Source organism: Cutaneotrichosporon oleaginosum, assembly GCF_008065305.1.
Source record: "Cutaneotrichosporon oleaginosum strain ATCC 20508 chromosome Unknown ATCC20508_contig04, whole genome shotgun sequence".
NCBI classification, from domain to species: Eukaryota; Fungi; Basidiomycota; class Tremellomycetes; order Trichosporonales; family Trichosporonaceae; genus Cutaneotrichosporon; species Cutaneotrichosporon oleaginosum.
Genome location: NW_027072173.1, coordinates 2,439,423 through 2,460,388, shown reverse-complemented (window position 1 = coordinate 2,460,388; position 20,966 = coordinate 2,439,423). Strand labels below are relative to the sequence as shown.

At 62.2% G+C, this 20,966-nt stretch overlaps 7 protein-coding genes across 7 annotated transcripts; 2 read left to right on the top strand and 5 right to left on the bottom strand.

Annotated features, from left to right (window-relative positions):
* Nucleotides 1-52: 52 nt before the first annotated feature.
* Nucleotides 53-3,190, bottom strand: COLE_05419 (uncharacterized protein; the record flags this gene model as incomplete). Its single annotated transcript, XM_018424423.2, has 4 exons — nt 53-963; nt 996-2,422; nt 2,507-2,555; nt 2,767-3,190. 4 exons carry the CDS (start codon nt 3,188-3,190, stop codon nt 53-55), a joined length of 2,811 nt encoding a protein of 936 aa, XP_018275564.1.
* A 397-nt stretch (nt 3,191-3,587) lies between these two features.
* Nucleotides 3,588-5,195, bottom strand: COLE_05418 (uncharacterized protein; the record flags this gene model as incomplete). Its single annotated transcript, XM_018424422.2, has 4 exons — nt 3,588-4,149; nt 4,202-4,551; nt 4,589-4,863; nt 5,066-5,195. The coding sequence occupies 4 exons, from the start codon at nt 5,193-5,195 to the stop codon at nt 3,588-3,590; spliced, it is 1,317 nt and encodes a 438-aa protein (XP_018275563.2).
* A 926-nt stretch (nt 5,196-6,121) lies between these two features.
* COLE_05417 (uncharacterized protein) lies at nt 6,122-6,376 on the top strand (the record flags this gene model as incomplete). Its single annotated transcript, XM_018419941.2, has 3 exons — nt 6,122-6,132; nt 6,172-6,295; nt 6,329-6,376. 3 exons carry the CDS (start codon nt 6,122-6,124, stop codon nt 6,374-6,376), a joined length of 183 nt encoding a protein of 60 aa, XP_018275562.2.
* Nucleotides 6,377-9,274: 2,898 nt separating this feature from the next.
* Nucleotides 9,275-11,178, top strand: COLE_05416 (uncharacterized protein; the record flags this gene model as incomplete). The annotated part of the gene is made up of 5 exons (XM_018420549.1): nt 9,275-9,572; nt 9,628-9,769; nt 9,834-10,452; nt 10,561-10,758; nt 10,804-11,178. The coding sequence occupies 5 exons, from the start codon at nt 9,275-9,277 to the stop codon at nt 11,176-11,178; spliced, it is 1,632 nt and encodes a 543-aa protein (XP_018275561.1).
* Nucleotides 11,179-11,955: 777 nt separating this feature from the next.
* On the bottom strand, nt 11,956-13,419 carry COLE_05415 (uncharacterized protein; the record flags this gene model as incomplete). Its single annotated transcript, XM_018420029.2, has 2 exons — nt 11,956-13,096; nt 13,130-13,419. The coding sequence occupies 2 exons, from the start codon at nt 13,417-13,419 to the stop codon at nt 11,956-11,958; spliced, it is 1,431 nt and encodes a 476-aa protein (XP_018275560.2).
* A 1,326-nt stretch (nt 13,420-14,745) lies between these two features.
* Nucleotides 14,746-16,326, bottom strand: COLE_05414 (uncharacterized protein; the record flags this gene model as incomplete). Its single annotated transcript, XM_018424421.2, has 1 exon — nt 14,746-16,326. One exon carries the CDS (start codon nt 16,324-16,326, stop codon nt 14,746-14,748), a length of 1,581 nt encoding a protein of 526 aa, XP_018275559.2.
* Nucleotides 16,327-17,865: 1,539 nt separating this feature from the next.
* Nucleotides 17,866-20,911, bottom strand: COLE_05413 (uncharacterized protein; the record flags this gene model as incomplete). The annotated part of the gene is made up of 7 exons (XM_018424711.2): nt 17,866-17,965; nt 18,003-18,056; nt 18,115-18,369; nt 18,404-18,899; nt 18,933-20,246; nt 20,338-20,604; nt 20,644-20,911. The coding sequence occupies 7 exons, from the start codon at nt 20,909-20,911 to the stop codon at nt 17,866-17,868; spliced, it is 2,754 nt and encodes a 917-aa protein (XP_018274796.1).
* Nucleotides 20,912-20,966: the final 55 nt, after the last annotated feature.

Below are 20,966 nucleotides of genomic sequence, written 5' to 3'. Positions count from 1 at the left end.
TTTGACGAGCGCAAGCAAGGATACATATACAGTGTTACTCTAACTCGTACACTCAGCGCCGGGTGGGGCTACCTGGCGCCTCGGGAATCTCGCTCTTCTCGCGCACCGGGCTGTGGAACGGCGACGTGAACGGCGACGTGCTTTCGTCGGCGGCGCTCATGCCCAGCGTCGGCCGGTTCGCAATGCTCATCGAGCGCTTTCTATGGCGCACGTCGAGCGCCGCCGCGCCCGGCGCGACCGCGAACGGGCGATCGAGAAGGTTGCGCGTCTGCGCCATCGCCGCGGCGCCGAGGTTGCCGGGATCCGTCGAGCCGTGCGTGACGGGCCGCCGCGCTTCGGCGGCCCCCTCGGCCTTCATACCCTGTCCTCCGGCGCCTTGCTCGCTCACGCTCGGCCGCATGGGCCCCGGCGTCGCGCTCGGCGTATGCGTCCCGTGCTGGATGAGGTTGAGCTCCTCGAGCAGCGTGGCGTGGCGGTACGCGAGGCGGATGTTGGGCACGTTCGTCTTGTGGATGTCGTTGCCGGCCGCGCCGGGGAGATACCACTTATGCCCGATCCAGTGCTTCTTGACTTGCATCTCCCAGCCGGACTGCACGACGCTATTGCGCGCGAGCTCGCACATGTCCGCGGGCGTGAGCTTGTAGATCTGTGCCGCGCACGAGTACTCTTCCAGCAGGTGCTGCGCGGTGAAGTGGAACTGGAGCGGGTCGTCGGTGGACAGCGAGACGTTCATCCCGATCTTGAAGAAGTCTTTGAAGGGGTTGCGCTCGTATGTCAAGAACAGGGCGTTGTTCGACAGCGGCGACATGGCGAGGCCCACCTGCTTCAGGTAGAAGAGGTATTGGAGGGCAGGGACTTTGCGGAGGAGGATGCCGTGCGAAATCGAGTGCGAGGTAAGGAAGGCCGAGGAGAGGTGGTCTGGGTCGCCCGCTTCGCCGCAGTGCGGGCGGAGCACGAATGTGTCTGCTGTCAGCTCCGCACAGCGCAGAACTCACTGAATCCGCGCTCACGGCGCCATGCGTTCAGGCTCGCCATGTTCGCGTACATGTAGTAGATCCAGTACGAGTACGGGGGCGACTGGTTCGTGTCCCAGGCCTGCGCCGTCGGGAACTTTTTGTACAGCCTGCGCTCGGGCTTGCTCTCGTCGTCGACCGAGTCGAAGCCGACTACGCGCTGCAGGAAAATGTGCAGCTCCGGGTGCGTCTTTGGGTCCTGCGTGACCTCAAATAGTGGCTTGAAGACGTTCTTGACGACGTCCTCAAAGTTGTTGACCAGCCCGCCCGCCTTGAACACCTCGTAGAGGCGGGGCACTTGGATGAGCCACCGCACGTTGTGCGACACAAGCTTGTTGTCGACGACCCACTTGGCGAGCTTGTCCCACTCGTCGGGCTTACGGCCGTAGATGGACACGCGCCACTCCGAGTTCTGGTACTTGGACTGCTCGAGGTCGGCGATGAGCTCGGTCGTGAGCTCGGCAAGGTATGTGCCCTTGAGGAGGTTGTCGGTCTTGAGGAAGATCTCCCTGAGGCGCGACGACCCCGTGGGGTTGTAGCGGTTGTTGAAGCGGTCAAAGCGGTGGAACTCTTGATGCGCGTGCATGTCGAGCGTGTCGATGCTAAGGTCGTATGCCGTCAGGTTGAGCGACTCGAACACCTCGCTCAGCGTCAGGTCTTTGCCGTCGCGGTGGATGACAATCTCGTCGGGGCACCGGCGGAGCTTGCGCTTGATGAACCGCAGCAAGTGCTTCTGATTCATGCTCGCCGAGTGGTGGATATGCGTGTCGACCTTACGGACGTTGTAGAAGTCGCGATGCGGCACGGCCTTCATGTCCGCAAGCTCCTGGTACTCGTTAAGTAGGCCGTACAGGCTCCACTTGGATGCGAGGTACTTGAGGCGGCGGAAAGCAAACGACTTGGCAGGCCCGTCCGAGCACACGTTGAGCAGATACTCGAGGTCCATGTAATACTCTTTGAGGCGGGGCACGTGGCTGAGTGGGATCTCGCCGCCCTTGTCGTACCCGTTGGTCGTGTACACAGTATACACGCCCTCGTCGTTGAGCCGGAAAGTGTGGGCGCTGGAAGCGTCCTCTGGCCCGGGGACCTCGACGCTCGCGAGGTCAAACTGCGGAGTGGTGGTCGAGTCGGGCTTGTGCGACTCGCCGTCCTGGTGCTCGGGCCGCGCGCCCTCCCACTTCCAATGTGGCGCCGGCGGGGGCGGGTTCATCTGCCATTGTGGAGCGTTGGGGTCGGCGCTCAGCTCGCACGTGGCCGGCTTCTGGTCGGGCTTGAGGCCGTACACGTCGCCTGTGCCGGTGCGGAATCCGCCAAACGTGCCGTCGCGGTCGCGCGGGTTGTCGCCCAGCATCTGGCTCGACAGCGTCATGTACTTGTCACGCAGGGCGAGACATTTGGAGAACGCGGCGCTGGAGTCAGCCATCAGGCGTCGTGACACGCCGGGTGTCGCCCGCTAGTCGCCACCCTCGCCTTCGCCACTGTGATGGACTCACTACAGCGCCTCGAGTTCACTCCCTACGCCAGACTCGGCGAATGCGCGGACTTGTTCCTCTGTCAGCACCATGTCCGCGCTGAGGCTGAGGTGTATAGTTGTCGATGTGGATGAACAAAAGGGTGAGATTGGAGTGTGATCGGCGGCGACACCCCCTCACTCTCTTAAGAAGAACAACCACAGAAGCTTGATCTGGTGTGGCGCAGCATCACGCGCTGCCGGCGCGGCCGGCGCGGACCCTCACGAAGTGTGGTGACTCACCCGTATCAAACTGATCAGGCGGCAGGCCGCCTGCGGCCGCCCCGCCCATCTTCTCGCGATGCTCCTCCTCGAGAGCTAGCTGCTCATCTTCGTCCATCCGATCGCGGTGCTTGACGCCCGAGGGATCCATCTCGTCCGCTGGAGAGGTGCTCCACGGTCGCTCGTCGTCGCGCTCGTCGTAGCGCGAGAGGGAGAGGCCGTCGAGGGCCGCAACTGATGCGCTGGGGGATGTGCCGAGGGCCGGAGGGGGGAGGCGCGGGATCTTGTGCGCGAGCCAGTACTCGTCGCTTTTGAGGAGGCGGCGTTCTTCGTGGAAGCTGAAGGAGGGGGAGTTGCGCTCGGGCGGAGTGTCATCGTCGCGCTCGGCGTCGGCGCCGACGGGGGTCGACCGTGTCGTGGTGTAGTCGTCGTCGTAGTGGTCCATTATGGGGGGTGTGATTGTGATAAGAAGTGAGACGAGTGGACCAAGGCCGGCCAGTGTGGATTGCGCACTCAAGTGGGTGCGAGAGATGAACGCGGTGATCCTGGAATCTGGAATGGGTACGCGTGACGTACGCACATGCCACCCGGGCTATAAGTGGCGGTGGAGGGGCGGAAAGTGGCAAAGCGCGGCAAAGGCGGTAAATGCTAATGCACCCACGTGCTCCTGAATTAACCATTCCACTCGGCCGCTTCTACCAAGTACACGCCTTCACACGACTAGACGCACATGCTAAACACAGTACGCTGGTTCACATAACAGCATCGCATTCGTCCGATGCCACTGCTGTCTCAAACTACAGACGGACGCCACGAGGCAGGGAGGTGCGGGATACGGCGGCCTAGTGTGCCACAGCCATGCTCTGGAAGTGCTGCGTGTTCGAGCCCAGAATGCTAGAGCTGTTTCCCTCGGGTGACCGTACCGACTCCTTGCGCGCCTTGGCCTGCTCGGCGGCAATGTCGGACGCACGGCGCGTCGCCTCAAAGTGTGCGAGCTCGACCGAGTACTCCTCGCCGCCAGTTATCGTGTGCGTCTCGCGCTTGCTGAACGACGCGGGGTCGAAGACGGTGAAGTGACCGCGCAGGATAGGCGGGTGCTGGGAGAGATCGTTGTGGAAGTCGATCTGCGAAAGCTGAGGCGAAAGCATCCAGACGCGCGTGTCTGTGTTGAAGCGCCATCCGCGGGTGTAGAGCTCCTCAGCAGCCATGAGCTGTAGCATGTCCTGTGGCGCAGAGTAGAACTGGAAGAAGAGTGTCTCCTCGTTGAAGTTGGACATTTTGCTTTCCACTGGTGGCGGCACGACGTGGTAACAGCTCGGGATGACGTACATGTCCTCGATTTGCGGCGGCTGGGTTTGACTTCCCGGGTCTGCCCATGGTGTCACGAACGACTGGTACAGAGGTCTGGAACGTCAGTGCGGGCCGACTCGAGGAAACAATTTGCGGATAGACGCACTCTTGGCTCGCCACATCAACTCCGAGGTCAACGAGGTCCTCCCCAAACATGAGCATGCCGCGGTCGTCCTTGTTCATATGTTGACGGATCTGATGCAAAAGTGCCTTCAAACCCCACTTGTCGACGGGCGATGTCAGGATCTGGTGTACAGGATGTTGGACCTGCTGCTGCCGCAGTAGAGGCTCGTTGCGCGATGGCGACTGCCTTGCCCATGACTCTCCTGCGGCAGATGGTGGTCCCTGGCCCATGTTGGCGGGGGTTGCGGAATGGGACGAGCCAGGGCCGTTGAGCGACTGCTGTGGGGAAGTTGGCTGGTTTGCTCCTCCTCCAATCTTGAGCACGCCGGCCATCTGGCATCAGTTGTGTGCGCTTGATCACAACACCCACTCTCTCCTTCTCGCCTACTCCCAATGCGGGGAAGTCGTCTCGCAACCCTTCCCCGGCACCGTTCGGCTGGCTTGATGAGCCCGCAGGTCCTGACAGACCCGGCGGCGGTGGAGGCGCCATCGAGTCCATTTGCCCCTGCCCTTGTCCGATATGGAGGTTGTACATCTGCTGCTGCAGATGACTGGATCCGGCCTGGCTGGGCTGAGCTTGAGAGGCATATGTCGAGTTGTTGCCGTGCTGGTTATGGCTTCCGAGTGCGGGAAAGTCATTTGGATCTGCTATCAGACTTATACCGGCCTGACAGAGAGGAAGGCGGCGGCGGCGGCGGCGGGTGGAGGGAATAATATCACGAGGCAGCTTGTATCATCCCACAATGGGAAAGATCTTCCAAAGCTGTTCACGCTCGCAACGCTCGCAACGCTCGCAATGCTCACAACGCTCGCCCCCACCGCCCCCCTCTTCACAAAAGCCACGCACCCGCTCCTCGTCCACCAATGCCTGGTGGTCCGCTGCGACCAAGTGCGCCGGATGGAGGGAAGCCGCCGAGCGCGCCTTGCCCCATGAGGCCAGTCCCGCGGTTCTGCATTGTAGGGCCGCCGTAGAACATGCCGTTGGCGCCTGCGGCTGTAGGCTGAGCGGCTCGGTAGCCTGGGGGAACGGTGGATTGCCGTGGCTGTCCTGCTGCGCGTTAGCATGCGCAATGGGGCGCGCATGTGTGGGTGTGTAGGTGCAACCAACCTCCTGCTCGATTCATGATGTCTCTTGCTGGAGAGGGGGGTGGGATTGAAGGGAGGATGTGTTGGAAATGACGAAGGGTGAAAGGAAGGGGAGCGGCAGAGTGGAAGGGCAAGGGTGGGTGAATGTCAGCACTCGGCGTCTTTTGATGCAGCGATTTGGGGCGGGCGATGTCGAGCGGAGGCGGTGGGCGTGTGGGAGAGGCTCACTGAGAAGAGGGAGGCGAGTGTCGGGGAGGGATGTCGCGGATTGTTGTTGTGGATGTGAACGAGGTTGGTGTTGGTGCAAGTGCAAGGCGGCGTCGTCGTAAGAGGTCTCGAGGTCTCGAGATGTTGCTGCTGCTGCGGCTACGGTGGACAGGCATCCAAGGCGGCCGTAGGCGGGGGGGGGAGGCCAGGCCAGGTGACTGTGACGGTGTTTCGGAGTTTTATTCCCCGTGGCACCCTCCACTCATTCAGTCGCCACCCAACTCCAGTCCACCGTCACGCGATTGCTCTCGATCGTCCTCACCAATTCACCGACCTCCAACTTGAGCCCATCCATCAGCCGTCATGGTGAGTCAATCGCAAGCTTCTCTCAGAGCTGTTTCGGCTGACCCGTAGTCTGAGCTGCGCTACACCGCCAACACGTCGCTCGAGCAGCGTGAGTTGGCATGAGACCGCGCGTCAAGCGGCACAGGCGTTTTCTTCCACCTTCCCTCACCGCCGCCGTCGTCGTGCGCCCTCCCTCGCCTTTGGTATGATCAACCCAGTTCTAATGACAGTGCACTCGCGCTACGTTGGAACAGGACATGCGGACATGACCAAGTAGTGCGTGCAGTATATGTAGCGATTCACAGCTAACAACAGCGAGTGGCTTACCCACCAGCACCGCGACACGCTGTCGTCCATTGTCGGCCACCCGCCGCTTCTGGCCTACCTCTCCATTGCGGACGGCGAGTGCCAAGCGCGCGAGCGGTACGAGGTGATTGAGGTGAGTGTATGGCTGGCGCATTGCTGAGACCAGCGCATGCTGCAGCCCTGCGGCGTGCCCCCCGGAAAGACGGACGACTAGAGGCGCTAGACCGGCTTTGTATCAATACGCCACGGCGGCATGTATAGTATGGGTCTCGCGGGGGATCAGGCGCGGTGTAGTGCGCGCAGCGCAGTGCGCCTGGGAGGTGGGATCGGCGCGGTGAGTCGAGCGAGGCGCGTGACGCCTTTGCTCGAATTTACGATTCGCGCGCGTTCCTTGCCTGTCGCCGGTGGAAAGTGCCGGTGCTGCTGGCACAGAGATGCCGGGGACAGCTGCGCATATGCTGTTGTTCATAACGCGTCCGCTCGCTGGCACGGAGCCACATTTCGCAATCCCGAGGGCTGACTTGTTCCTTAGGCAGTGTTCATAAAGTCGCCCCCCGGCGTCTCACACGTATCAAGCGTCAGGCGATTGTCGCCTTCGGACATGCGATTAAGATATCCGTGCAATACTCTACTTGCTCCTCTACTTCTCTGAGGCTATCACTACCGCCTCCTAATCCAGACCAAGGCAATTCACTCAGCCTACTCACATACCACGGCACGACCCGACACGCTCCCGCCCACCTTGAAAAGCCATCTTCTGCTCAGTATGCCAGCTGACGCCAGCCCCGAGCGTATGATACATGATGCATGCTACAGCGAGCCGCCTGTGTACGCCTGTACTGTATGCCCACAGCCTCCATACGGAAGCGGGAGTGCGGGATGCCAGGCACAGTGGCACGAGAGACATGAATGGTTTCAGAGTGGTGCAGCCCGCTGCCGTTATCAGCGGTGGCGAGCGGGAGTGTCAGGCGGGGGCGGGGGAGGTGGTCGTCGCCCGGATTGTATGTGTGACGATTGAGGCGCGAGGCGGTCGAGATGGCGGCGATGGAGATGGGCGACACGCGTCGATCAGAGATCAGAGATGATGCTGAAATGAGACTGGCGCTGATCGTGATGCGCTGAAACGCGTCGGCGACGCTGGATCGCTGGATCGCTAAATCAACGGATCGACGGATTGGCGGATCGACGCCGAGACATCGCGTCTGCTTCATGCTTCAGAACGAGTTCGAGCAACAGCGAACAGCGTGCCCAACCTCTTGGTGCCCCGTTCTGCCGTACTCGCGTTGTCATGTTGCTTTATTAGCATCAGCCATCAGGAGGCATGCACAAGGCCTGGACCTGGATGCCTGGAGACTTGGCCGGAGGATTGAGGAACCCGATGCATGCTCACTACAGTACTCACATGACATGAACGGTTATCCGGATTAGTCTGTGATCCATGACAGTGATGCCAGGCTGAATGGAGGGCCGGCCAATCTCGGAGGGTCAGCCTTGGCCCAGGCCCCTCGTACGCCTTGGTCAAGCCAGGCTGCAGGCTGCAGGCTGCAGGCTGATGCATGCCAGCCAGAGTCATGCGGCTCTTGCTCCTCCCTCTTCTGCCCGACGGAAAGCTCACAGTTGGCCCGTTCATGCCGCTCGTCAGTCCACAGGCCACTGGCCGCGTTTGCATCCCGCCCAGTTAAGAGACAACTACGAGACGGGCAAAACAAGCGCGTCAGCTAGACACACGTACTCTTTACTCTGGCCCGAATTGCATGTCTTGCGGTTACTGGGTTACGGGAACGTGCGGCGGCAGTTCCCGTCGGCTGAAGTTTGTCTAGCTGATCGACAGAACGCCATGGCGGTGGTCTGCGTCTGCGAGGCCGCTGTGCAACGTTGATGGAGAGCGAGTACTGTAGCGATTAACAGCTGGCGAAGTAAAAAGTGGCGTAATGGCGGGCGCCTGGTGGGTAATACGGGGATACGGGGAGGAGAGGCTGAATAGAATAAGAGTTTCTGTATTAGGGATTAGGAACGCAAAAGGGACGGGAAGGAGGGCGGCGACGGGGACATGGGGACAGTATCGGGAGTAAAATAATCTCTGGGCCAACTCGGGGTACATGGCGCCAGGGACGTTTCAAACCCTGAGTACCTGAGTGATGGGAGGGATGTGGGCACAAGTGTGCGAATATGCACTGTTGTTGGGCTTTGACCCTGGGTTGTGTACCCTTGTACCCTGAGTGCACGGTTGCACCTGGCTACCAGCCGAGACAAGGGGGCAAGGGAGAGGCAAAGGGTATCCCTCCCTCCCTCCACTCCACTCTGCTCGTTCTCGCTCTCTCTTTATCATCATCATCATCATCATCAATCATCTCTCTTTCCTGCTCGTCGCGTTCCATCTCTTTCACTCACTCTCTCTCTCTCTATCTCTCTCTCCCTCACTCTCTCATCTCTTCACCTCTTCTAGTTCTTCTCCATCTTCCACTCTTCTCCTTCGTCACGCCCCCCCCCCCTCTTAACACCTCAACTGTCAACACCCCCCGTGTCAAGACGCGATCCACAAAGCCATCACGCGCCGCCCACTTGATCCCATCCGAGATCTCGTCAATCGTCAACAACACATTTCAGTGTCACTCGGTTCCTCTTTACGCGATCACGCTCCACCAACTCACAACCCCGCGCAACACTTTCTCTCGCGCACACGAGCAGCACGCGTAGCAACTTGTCCTCACGCACGGACATTGAAATTCACACCCACGCCATCCTCACGACGCCGCCAGACGCCAACCGAGCAGCCGCAAGTAACGCCATCCCCCCCATCCCTCCTCGCCTCCACGATCCTCGAGCGCCTCGAGAGCTCCCTCCGCCCCTCCAGCGGCTTGCACTCGCGACTCCAACTCCCAACCACCCTACACTTCGGACCCCCCTCCTCCACATCCTTGATCTCCCTCTCTCTCTCTCTCTCATCCTCGCTTCCCCCCATCACAACCTCCCTCCCTCTTATCCTCCTCCAATCTCTACCTAACAGCGCCCACACGCATCTCTCTGCACCGCCACCATTTCCGTCTCACTAAAGACTCCCCTCCCCCGCTCGCCACGACCCTTCCGTCGCACAGCGGTCTACTTTGCCAACATGGGGTGGCACGTAACCCGTAGCCACGTTCTCGTGGCATTGAGCGTCATTGTTCTTTTTGGCCTCTTTCTCCAGCTCGACTTGAGTTTCCGCTTCACCGACTCTCGAGGGAGTGACAGCCTCCTGGGCTTCAAACTCGGCATCGGAGGCAGGAGGCACTCGGTCTGGGACGCGCCCCCTCGGCACGGCTACGATGAAAACTCGCCCCTCTCCTCTCAAGCCGTCACCGTTGCCGACGTCAAGGTCAAGTGGGGAGAGGAGGGAGCACCACGAACATCTGTCCTTGCACACGCCCCAGGTGAGCTCACACTCCGCGAGCACCCTTCTGGTGGCCCCCTGCTAACTCGCGCCAGGCTGGACTGTCCTAGACGACATTTACCTCTTCAACGGCACCTGGTACGTTGTCACGGACAACCCCTCGAGCATTCCATTGCGCCGCATGATGATCTCCACCGGTGCAGAGATCTGGAACGACCAAGCATCCATCAGCAGGCGGTGAGTAGTAGGCACGACCGGAGGAGACTGGGGAAAGGGCGCAGCGTTGCTGACGCCTCTCCAGAGAGCCAACAGAAAAGGAGATGCGCATCATCTTCCCCTCTGAAGCCAACCGTCTTTGGGGCCACTCGGTGTCCCGCGTCGCCGACACGACATTCCTCGTCAACGACCCACCTCAATTCCTCGACCACTACTACCACTTTGCCGCAGAATTGCTCTTCGGCATTTGGCGCACATACTCGTCGCTCGACCCATCCATCAACGCTGCGGGCGCCACACAACTCCCAGCGCCCGCACGTATCATCTTCCCATTCGTGAACGCTGGTCGTTGGAATGACTATGCCAAGATGAACTCGTTCCTCATGCGCGCCATCTTCCCCTCAATCTCGTTCGAGTACCGCAATGACTGGAACGACCGCATCGACACCGAGCGCCCCTTCAAGTTTGACCGCGTGGTCATCGCCGACCGCGCCGCCGCATTCCGAGGGCCCGAATTCGCCAAAACGTGGCGCACGGCCTCTGAGGCCGCGACCCTGGGTGGAAGCCGTTACTGGTGGGCCCCTGTCCGCCGCAACCTGCTCGAGTTTGTCGGCTCGGGCACCAAGGGCAAGGAGGAGATCAACCTTGCCGACTACGGTGTTGGCATCGAGGACTATGACTCTGAGGAGTACGGCGGCAAGGAGGTGAGCGTCTTGGACGAGGACGACATCAAGGACGAGCCCATTGCCCGCCGCGGGAAGGCAGCCAAGAAGGCGATTGTTGGCAAGCATGGTATTCGCAACAACGACAAGCGCGCCCTCCCCGGGAAGCGTGGCGGCAGTGTGCAGCATGCGCAGCAGCGCGCCGAGGCTCAGAAGACCTGGACTCCGTCGACGCCAGTCATCACGTACGTCAGTCGTCAGGACTGGGGCCGTCGTATGCTGCGCAAAAAGGACCATGAAGTGTTGGTCAAGGAACTCGAGAACCTGGAGAACAAGTACGGATGGGAGGTGAGTAAAGCCTCCTAGGCTCAGGCGATCACGTCTGACAACCAGGTCAACATTGTCGCCATGGACAAGCTCACTCGCGACGAGCAGATCCGTCTCGCGGCCCGCACGACGATCATGATGGGTGTGCACGGCAACGGTCTCACCCACTTGATCTGGATGAACAACCTCAACTCCCGTGCGACTGTGATGGAGTTCTTCTACCCAGACGGCTTTGCCGAGGACTACGAGTTTACCTCGCGCGCTCTGGGAGTGCGTCACTATGGCTGGTGGAACAACGAATCGTTCACGTACCCCAACACACCACCTGTCGCGTACCCTGAAGGCTTCCAAGGCAACGACATTCCGCTCGACGGCAAGGCTGTGGCGCAGTTGTGCGAGCAGCGACTGCTTGTCGATCGCGTCGGTGGGACGAACGAGTAGGCTCTCTCGGGCAGGCCTGATTCGGGCAGGCCTGATTCGGGCCTCTGAACAATTAGATCCTCACAAGCATTGGCGCTCGGTTGGCGTACTGGCGCCCGGCCGGCGTAGAGACCGCATTATTGTCATAGATTATCACGTATTCATCTCAGTTTCCGTATGGGGTAGCTGCATGGACACTTTGCAGACACGGTTGGTGACTGAGTGGCGAAAGTGAATCAAGATGGCAGGAGGATCTTGATGTCGATTGCGCCGATCGGCGAGCTCGGTCTGTGCCATTCAATCAATGATGCACGGCCACAGGGCAACGCCACAAAGGTCTCTCAAACCGGGCTCGAGCATGCGCCTTCCGCCGGCATCTCGTGTCTCATGCGCCGCAATTCCAGCGAGCACGAGGATCCAGGCTGGTGGAACGGAACATCATGACGCGATGCAAGACATGATATGCGACGCGCGCAAGACAGCGATCGCCGCGCCACCGCGCCCGTAATAGCGCGCGTCAATTGCGCGTGATACACATGTCTATTTTCGCCTCTGGCCCGTGCCGCCCGGCGTACCATGTATGCCACAACATTGGTCAACGCAGAGCCCCACTGGCCACTGGCCGCCGCTCGCCGGCTGTTGTGCGCACGCCGCGTGCCTGCGACGCTAACACATGTGAAGCTTGAATACGTACGGAACGCTGTACCTCGCACACCGGGCTTGTGAGTCTGTCTCGAGCGAAATTGGCGACAAGGACGCACTACGTCGAGGTACAGCTATACAATATACATGCATCATCTACTCGCGGTCGACGGCGGGCGAGCGCGACAAGCGCGCACTCCGGCGCAGCGGGCGCGGCGTCTCCACCTCCGCCCCCGCCTCCGTCTTCACGTGTGCGGCAGCGACCTGGCCCAGGCTTTCGGGGGCGGGCGTAGCCGGCGGACTTGGCGGGAGGGGCATGGCCTTGCCGAGCGCGACGAGGTCGGCGGGCGTGAGGCTGTCGACGGAGGTGTGGCCGTGCGCGTCACTCACGCTCGAGCCGAACGTGTCTGGGCGCTCGTCGCTGCTCTCTTCGTCTGCGTTCTCCCCCTCCTCTTGCTCCGCGCCATGTTCTTCACAGTCGCACGCGTTGCCCGTCAGGTCGGGATGCAGGGCGGCGATCGCGGCGCCGCCGCGGCCTTTCAGCTCGCGCTCGAGAGCCGTCGCGTACGGCCCGCCGACGAGGGGGTGGGCCGCCAGCCCGCGGTCGAGGACAACGCGCTCGATGCGCTCGATGAGGTTCTGCTCGGCGCCGGCGGGGTCGTCGGTCGCCTCGAGCACCGGGCCGACTTCCTCCGCAAACGCGGAGAGCGCGGTCTGGTTGAGCTGGACGGCGAGCTTGAGCGCAGCTTGCTCGTCAGGCTTCGGGTCCGACCACACGTCGGCGAGCTGGGAGATGGCGACGCCCGCGTCGGCCGTCAGCCGCCGCAGCAGGGCGATGTACTGGTACGCGGGGCGGTCGAGGAGGCGGCGGGGCAGGATGGTGGCGAGCGGCTTGGCGAGCCACGACGGCAGGCGCGAGAGGACGGGGAGCGCCATGAGCGGTGCGTCGGCGGCTGGCGTGGGCGCTAGCACCAGAGTCGTCTCCGCAACGAGGAGCATGCCGACAAGCACGAGGCGCCAGTACGCGCCCTCGCGCGCGCGACCCAGCAGGCCGAGGGCGAGGAGCAGGCCGACCGTCACGACGTAGAAGCCGGCGGCGCGCTGCACCCCGGCCATCATGTAGTCGCGGACCGTCTTGGCGCCCTGCCAGTTCTCAATGTCGGGGCCGAAGCGGTCGTACGCGAAGCGGCGCACCGGGTCGCCGAGGGCCTCGTACGCGGCGCGGATGGCAACGAAGCGCGCCTCGACATCGCGCCCCGGGTTCGGCCCTATTTTGTCGGGGTGGAACTTGCGCGACCTCAAGTCAGCATGGCCGGATGCCGCAACTCACAGGCCGCGGAAAGCCTTCTTGAGCCCATCTTCGCCGACGCGCACCGGCACCCCGAGGAGGTCGTACCAGTCCCCACCCTTCTCATCGGGGCGGTCAGTGAAGAACGCATATGCTAGCCAGCCGAGGACGAGGGCGGTGATGACGCGCCGGAAATTGCGCGTGTAGCCTGGCGTGCCTGGGGGCGCTGGGGGCAAGAGGCGGGGCGCGAGGCCGGAGAGGGTGGGGAGAAGGGCAGCGGTGAGCTGAGCTGGGAGGAAGGACCAGAGGAGCGGCGCGGCGTATTCGGACATGGCGGGCCTGCCCAGCGTCGGTGTGAGTGAAGCAACGAACGATCAGGAGGCGAGATGACAAGAAGAGACGCGAGTCACAATAACGGGAGGACGATAACGGAAGCGGGACATTTGATTCCGCTGATCAGTGTGGCGAACGTCATGAAGCGACCTCCGACGTGGCGGTGTGCGTGGAGGGCGACGAGGCATTGGCATGCACTCTCCTGCCAGCTTCGACGGAAGCTGTCGACTGAGCAGCACCAACTGATAGGAAGCATGTCACTCCATGCTACGAGGGTGGAACACGTTCGCAGGCGGACGGGTATCGGACATTCGCGAGAAGCTGTTTGTCGCTCAAGAATCGTCCGAGCATGTTCCTACCCCTAGGACCCATGTGTAGAAGATGTACACCCTCTCAGAAACTCCGTATCAGAGGCCGTTGGACATAGGTATTTGTTGTAATCGGGCACGAGAGGCACCTTAGGTTGACTCTGCTGTAATGCCGACAGGCCACAGGCCACCTGCCATCGGATGGCCGGTACTACTGTGAGTGTAAGGTGGTCAGATACTATCGGTGCGAAGGAGGCAGCCGCTGATCCGTGAAGGATAATCGGCGATGGGGGGAATGCGAGGAGAAGGGATGCTTACACATAACTGCCCATATACTGGCTCACTTGCCTTCACATCATTCCCTCTCTACATCTCCACCCTCACCTCTTCTTCTCCTCCCTCCCTCTTTTTTGCCAGAGTACAGCTGTTTTGTTGACCATATATACACCCAGACACTCACGCTTCTCCAACCCCTCACACGCTCGACCCGACGTGAGTCCCAATGTCCGGCTCAGGTCCCCTGTGGGTCTCATCGCTCCCACTCATTCAGCTTGAGGTGAGGTAGGGCGTGCGACATCGCCCCCAATGTGCATACTCAGGTATGGTCCGGGTGCCCCAAAGTCATCTATATTGGCCGCCACCGTTTGCGACCAGACTTCACCTCCGACGAACCTACCGCATCCACTGCAGCTCTCATCCAGCTCTTGCCCATGTTGTACTGCTACTCCATTTTTTCCTTTTTTTTTCCCCCACTGCCGCCTGTATGCGGCGGTCCGGGGTTTCACCTTACTGATCTCTGTGAACGTTGGGGTCAACAGCCCGGAAACACGGAGGAGGCTAAATTCTCCTACTTGAAACAGATCCGACGCAAGGCGCTGTACACGATTGATATTGTAATACTGTAACAGTATTGGCGCCCAACATCATGTCAAAGTCACCTCGCCACGCCCATTACTTCTTGCATTTACATTCCAGACATCTATGTACCGCTGCACGCTTTTGTCCCCCCCTTCCAATCTACCACCCAAAGCTCTCGACATGGAGCTCGATCGGCGGCTGCCCGCGCAGGATCGCGCTCGCCGAATTAACGCGGCAGATGGCGCGGCGCACGTCGAGCTGCAGCTCGAGCGGGCCGCACACACCGACCGCGACGCCGGCCGCGTCGGTCGCCGACCGCTCCGTGTCGGCGCGGAGGATCATTTCCGCCGGCGACCGGCCCTTGTGGAACGACACGAACCGCGCCGCCTGCTCGGATAGACCGTACGTCGGCTTTTCGGGAACGGAGACTTTGTCAACCGCCTCGGACGAGGAGAGGGTCGCGGGCGTCGTCGCCCCCGAATCCTCCTCCGAGTCCGGCGTGTGCCCCGGCCCTGGCTCGTGCCCCGGCCCTGGCTCGTGCCCCGGCCCTGGCTCGTGCCCCGGCCCTGGCTCGTGCCCCGGCCCCGGCTCAAGCGACGCGCCCGTGCGCGTCACGTACACGTCGATGGCGACGGCCATGTGTGCTGTGCCGTTCTCAAGGGCTTTGTTTAGCAGCGGCGCGATCCACGCGACGTGGGCGGCGTCGCGCACGTTCCACACCAGCCGGAGGGCGGAGAGAGCGGTGGTGCCTTTGTGCGCGGCGGCGACGGCGCCGAGGAGGTGCGAGGTGCCGTAGGTAATGCCCGTGCCGCCGCACATGAGGAGGAGGGTGTCGTGCCCCAGCAGCTCGGCGTGGTGGCTCACGCCGTACGGGCCTTCGAGGTAGGCGTTGAGGCCCGACTCGACGTCCGACTGCATGCGGGCGAGGAGGCGGGCGGTGAAGCCCTTTTGGGCACGCACGAGGAAGACGGCGTCGCCGGCCGCCGAGGCGATCGTGAACGGGTGCTGCTCGTACCGCAGCGTCGCGACCTGTGGCATCGTGATGAGGGCGTGTTGGCCGGGGCTCCAGCGGAAGAGGGAGCGGGTGGGGACGGTGATGCGGAGGACGGCGGGGTCGACGAGCTCGACGACACACGCCGAGTGCTCGGCCCGCTTCGAGGCGAAGGGGAGGAGCCAAGCCTTGTTGACGAGGATCATGCGGAGGAAGCCGAGGCCGCGGTCAAAGCCCCAGAAAATCAGGCCGGTCCAGCACCACCACCCGAGCATCGGCCAGTGGTACCAGCTCGCGACGATGAAGATGAAGCACATGAGGATGTGGACGACGAGGAAGAACTCGTACATGACTCTGCGGACGAGGGCGAAGCTCGTGAGCCACATGATGAGGGCGGCGACGGCGCCGAGCATGCCCGAGAGGAAGAGCTCCGAGCCGGGCCCGTGCGGCCCCAGCCCCTGGTGGAACCAGCCGAGCGTATGCAGCCACGTCGCGAGGACCGCGACGCGCCCGCTCATCCTGTGGAGGTAGTTGAGCTTTTCGTAGCTCACCCCCGTGATCCACGACACGGTGTTGTTGCGGCCCGCGAGCGCGATGAGGATCGGGATCTGCCCGAACGCAACGTATCCCATCGGGTTGGCGTAGTCGAGGCGGCCGTCTCGAATACAGCCCCAGAACCCGAGGCCGAGCGCGATGCCGAGATACGCCACGCTCCAGAACCACTCGGCGAGCGTGACGTGCTGGAACATCCACAGCGGCACGACTTTGACGTACGCCCAGTTGCTGAGCACCGCGCTGGCTGCGCTTGGGGCGCGCGCCAGCGCCCCCTTGTTGTCCTTGTCCTTGTCGTCCTGCGAGCGCACGCCCGCCGCGCGCGCACGCCCCACCTTCCGGCGGTAGTACCACGCCGCGGCGCGCCGCCACGCCCACAGGCAGAGACAGCCGAACGCCACGCCCGCGATCACGTAGTACATGGTGTAGATCGCGTCCGTCGTCGTCTTGTCTCGGTCTCCCCTGCCTCCTCTGCCTCCGCCTCTGCCCCCGCCCCTGTCCCCGCCCCCCATTCCCTCCCCGCCTCTGCCATAGCCTTCACCGCCGCCGCCGCCGCCTTCGCCGCCTCTGCCATAGCCTCCGCCTTCGCCCCCGCCCTCGCCCCTGTCACCCTCCCCGCCTCTGCCGTAGCCCTCCCCCGCGCCCATCGACGTGGCGGCCATGGCGGTCTCGACAGAGGCGCTCGCCGTGATTGTGCCCGACCCGCCGCGGCCACGGGAAACACTCTCGGCCATCTGACATCAGCAGGAGTCGGGGCGTGGTGCAGCAGCCGGAACTAGCCACCTGCCACCAGTGGCACCGCCGACTTACCTTCCTATCGGGATTCGATCGCTGTCGGTATGAGTGGACAGCTCCTCTGCCGTGGGATGCCTCCTCCCACCCCTCCGTCTGATATATACCCTCCAAGATGCTGCGCAGCTTGCCCGCCCACGGCCGATGCTGCGAATCAGGACGGGTGTGGACGTCAATCGTTGTTCTGCTTCTGCCATCTGCCCGCCTCATCCAAAATGGCGCTCTCGTCTTTGTATAGTGTCGTTCACGTGCGTCTATTTTCGGCGCGTGCGGTCGCCTAGTGGCCCGAAACAGGGCGATCTCGCGATGGAAGCTTCGGCCGTTATCTGATATCAGCGATCAAATAGGCACGGGCGTCGGGTCCGCCGGCCGACGTCGGAGGCGTGCAGGCCAGGCGGAATGCAGAGGCCAAGACTTGGCTCGATCGCCGAACATTCCATGATTGAGAATAGATCAGAAGAGTTGATCGCGCTTGATGCTCGCTGTCCGTCATACTGGCATGCGCACCGCTTGCACAAGTTCGACTTCAGCAACGACAATGTCATCCCGCCAGTATGCGTCAGCAGCATCAGTATGCATGTCAGCGCGGAGAGGAATGGACGCAACCCCCCCCCAGCCATGCCCCGGCCGATCACACTCCAGCACGCCCCTGGAATATTCACTTTCCCTGGCACGAGAGCCACTGAAATACATTCGCGCAGGCCAAGCCGCCCAAATTGGAACTGCCTGCGAGAACATCGGCCTCGCTCCGAGGTTCTACCGTCTGCGGTGCGTCGATATGCTCAGCACCAACGGTAGGCGTGTGGGCGGTGGGCCTTGCTCGAGCTCTGCTCGCCAAAAGTCACCGCGAGAGATGTGGCGGCGACCTTGGCTCTTGCCTTCGCTGTCTGCATGCGGCCGAGACTTGTGAACAGCCATACACATCCACGCGGATGGTGGTACGCTCAGAGAGCTGCGCCTGAGCTGTGGCCTGACGGCGCGCCGCCGTAGCCCATGCCGTACGACCCCAGCCCGCGCTTCGTGTTCTTGACAACGGCTACGATGCTGCCGTCAATACTCCGCTCGTGGGGCAAAGACTCACGGAACCTCCAATCCACGCTCGCCTCCCAAGCCGATCGTGATCCCCTCACTCCATCTGATGTTAGCGGCCGCAGGGTGTGCGGGGCATGCAGCCGATGCAACAAATCACTCACCCCATCTTGCTCAGCAGCTTGTGGCCGACGTTGTCCTGGCCGATCTTCTCTGCGCCCTCGCCAACAAGATCGCCCTCACGCGCACGCACGCTGGCGCCTGTGCCGCGCGCAGAGTTGTTCTTGCCATCGCCCTTGCTCTTGCGCGCATACAGCGCTTTGAAGAAGCTACCGCCATTGAACTGGCCCGCCGCGACAAGGCGGTCCCGCTTCGCCGTGTCCACCTGCAGGCCCGAGCGCGCGAGCTTGATCAGAATCCTGAGATTAGCTGGATGCAGGTTGGACAGCTCACGGGAACCGGGCGGCGCCCTTGCCTTTCGACTTGGACTTGAGGTCGTAGCACTCGGCGAGCATGTGCACCTTCTTGCGCGTCTCCTTCTCCATCGGAGGGAGCTGGAGCGTCGTGCGCCCCGAGTCGCGCATAAAGTCCTGGATCATCATGTCGATGTCACCGAGTGTGGGCGGGAGCAGCGGGTTGCTGCGGCGGTACTTGACTCCCCAGCCTGCACCTTCGCCCCCGCCCTCGTCCGAAGAGATGTCGAACAGCTCGGCCACTTCAGCCGCCGAGCCGGGGATGAGATGGGCCATGCGCGCCGCAGCGGCCTTGCCCTTCTTCCCTTTCTTGTTCGCCTTGCGACCGAACCCGATGTTGGGGTCGAGCAGCGCGATAGCACGCTGGAGCTCGCGCTCTCTCTTCTTGTCTGCCTTCTTGGCACGGTCGCGCGCCCACTGGTCCTGCAGCTCCTGCGGAAGGTGGGCCGGCGCCTGCTTGTTACGCTTCGCTGGGGCTATGATCAGCACACTACCGTTAGCCGTCTCACCTGAAGCGAAGTCGCTGTCAAACGAGCCATTGGCGACTGCACGGAAGACGGCCTTGCGCTCCTTGCGCGACTGGGCCATGGCTCCGTCGAGCGCCGCCTCCATGCTATCGATAAACCATGCGTTGTCGTCCTCGACTTCCTCTGCCTCGCTGTCGGAATCGTTCCACCGGGTGACGCCAGAGAACATCTTGACCTCACCGTCAGACGCATACTCGTCCTCAGAGTAGGCGTCCGCGAGGGCGTTGAAATCATTCTCGCTCGACTCGTCGTCCTCCTCCGAGTCGGTGTCAGAGCGAGCCTCAATCTCGCGGCGTGTCTCCTCCATGTCCTCATCGTCCCACTCATCGCTGTCGCTGTCCATGTACGCCATCGCAGCGTTGTCCTCTCGAATGCGCTCCACACCAGTCACGTATCGTGCGAGCTCCTCATCGTCAAGGTCAGGATCGAGCTCCTCATCACCGACGGGATCGCCCGCGCTGAGGGAGAGCATCTTGGGCGGGCCATCGCTGCCCCAGTCGAGATCGGAGCCCTCCGACGCGATGTGGAGGTCTCCGTTGCCACCGCCGAGCTTGCGGCGCTGACGCTTGTTACGCGCACGCTTTTCCCTCTTGGCCTTCTTGCGCTCTTTGCGGCTCATCACGACGCGTGGGTCCACGCCCACGCGGGTGAGTTCAAAGTCGCTGGCCTGCGGAGGGGCGCGGCTCGAGGACGCGACGGGGTCCTCGATGACGCGGGGTTTGAAGATTATCGTTTCCTCGTCTATCGAGAGTCGTGGTGCGACAGGTGCGGCTGATTGCAGAGGAATGTCGTAAAGAATGGAAGCGCTCGGCTCAACGTCGCCGGTGGTGTCGACGGTGAACAGCGCATCGTCGGCAACTACGTCGAGACCGATTGTGCCGGTCGTGTCGACCTCAAATAGGGCCTCGTCCGCCAGCGCTTGAATGTCGTTATCCTCGCTGCTGTCAACAGCAATATGGAGGGGTGCAAGTTCCAGGGCTGAGACGGGGGCCGACGGAGAGTATGAGGTGATGACCTCCTCCTCCTCGACGAAGATTGCGGTTCTTTCTGTGATGATTGCGTGTGAGTCCTCAACAACGAGCGTGTCAAGGTGCTCAGACAACACGCGCTCTATCTCGTCGTCGTCGACCACGTCGTCGTCGTGCTCATGTGTCTCGTGGCGATGGGCCGAGATGGCGGCGAGAGCTTGGGCGCGATTGGCAGGGTCTTGAATGTCAACCTCAACGTCGTCGTCGAGGTGGTGCATCTGCGGGGCGCTGGGATCTGACAAAGGGTAGTGCTCGACCACAAAGATGTCTGGCGTCAGCGTGCATTCTCTCTCAGTACCGGCTCCTCCAGACGCCATCCCCCAATAAGACGTCCCCTCGACGCTCGCTGGTAAACTCACCCCCATCACACTTGACGACGTCGACCTCGCCATCGCGAAACAGCTCGCCGGCCTTGACGAACAGCGGTGCGCCTCCCCCTCCCCAAGTCACGACGCCGTCAATCTCCCGCGCAGCCGTCCGCGGCCCTCTGCGATGATACCCTATCCCCGAAGTAATCGGTGTCGCGGCTCCCGACGCGCCGCTAGACTGGGCGCCATGCGGAGCGAAGGACTTGAGTCGCCGCGGCGGCCTGTCCTCTTCGTCCGGGGCGAAGGGCTGCACACTCGCTGCCATCAGCGTCAGCGTCAGCGTCAGTAGCCACGCACGTTCGAACTTGTGATAAGTTTTCGTGTTGAGCTTGGAGTAGTCGAGTGCGACGGATGAGTAGTCGGCGCCGAAATGGCCGCCGCGCACCGTCCGCCCGCCGCGGGACGCGTCGAAACCGCCGCGACCGCGACCGGCGCCGCCACCACCTCGCCCACGAGCCCCACCACCACGGCTGCCACGAGAGCTGGAGCCGCCGCGACCGCGTCCGCGGCCACGGCCGCGAGGTGTGTCTTGGTTGAGGAAGTCGCCAAAGGCTAGGCGCGGCATGGTGACGCTGTGATGGAGATGATGGATGATGGATGGTGTGGTGCTCGACGGGCCG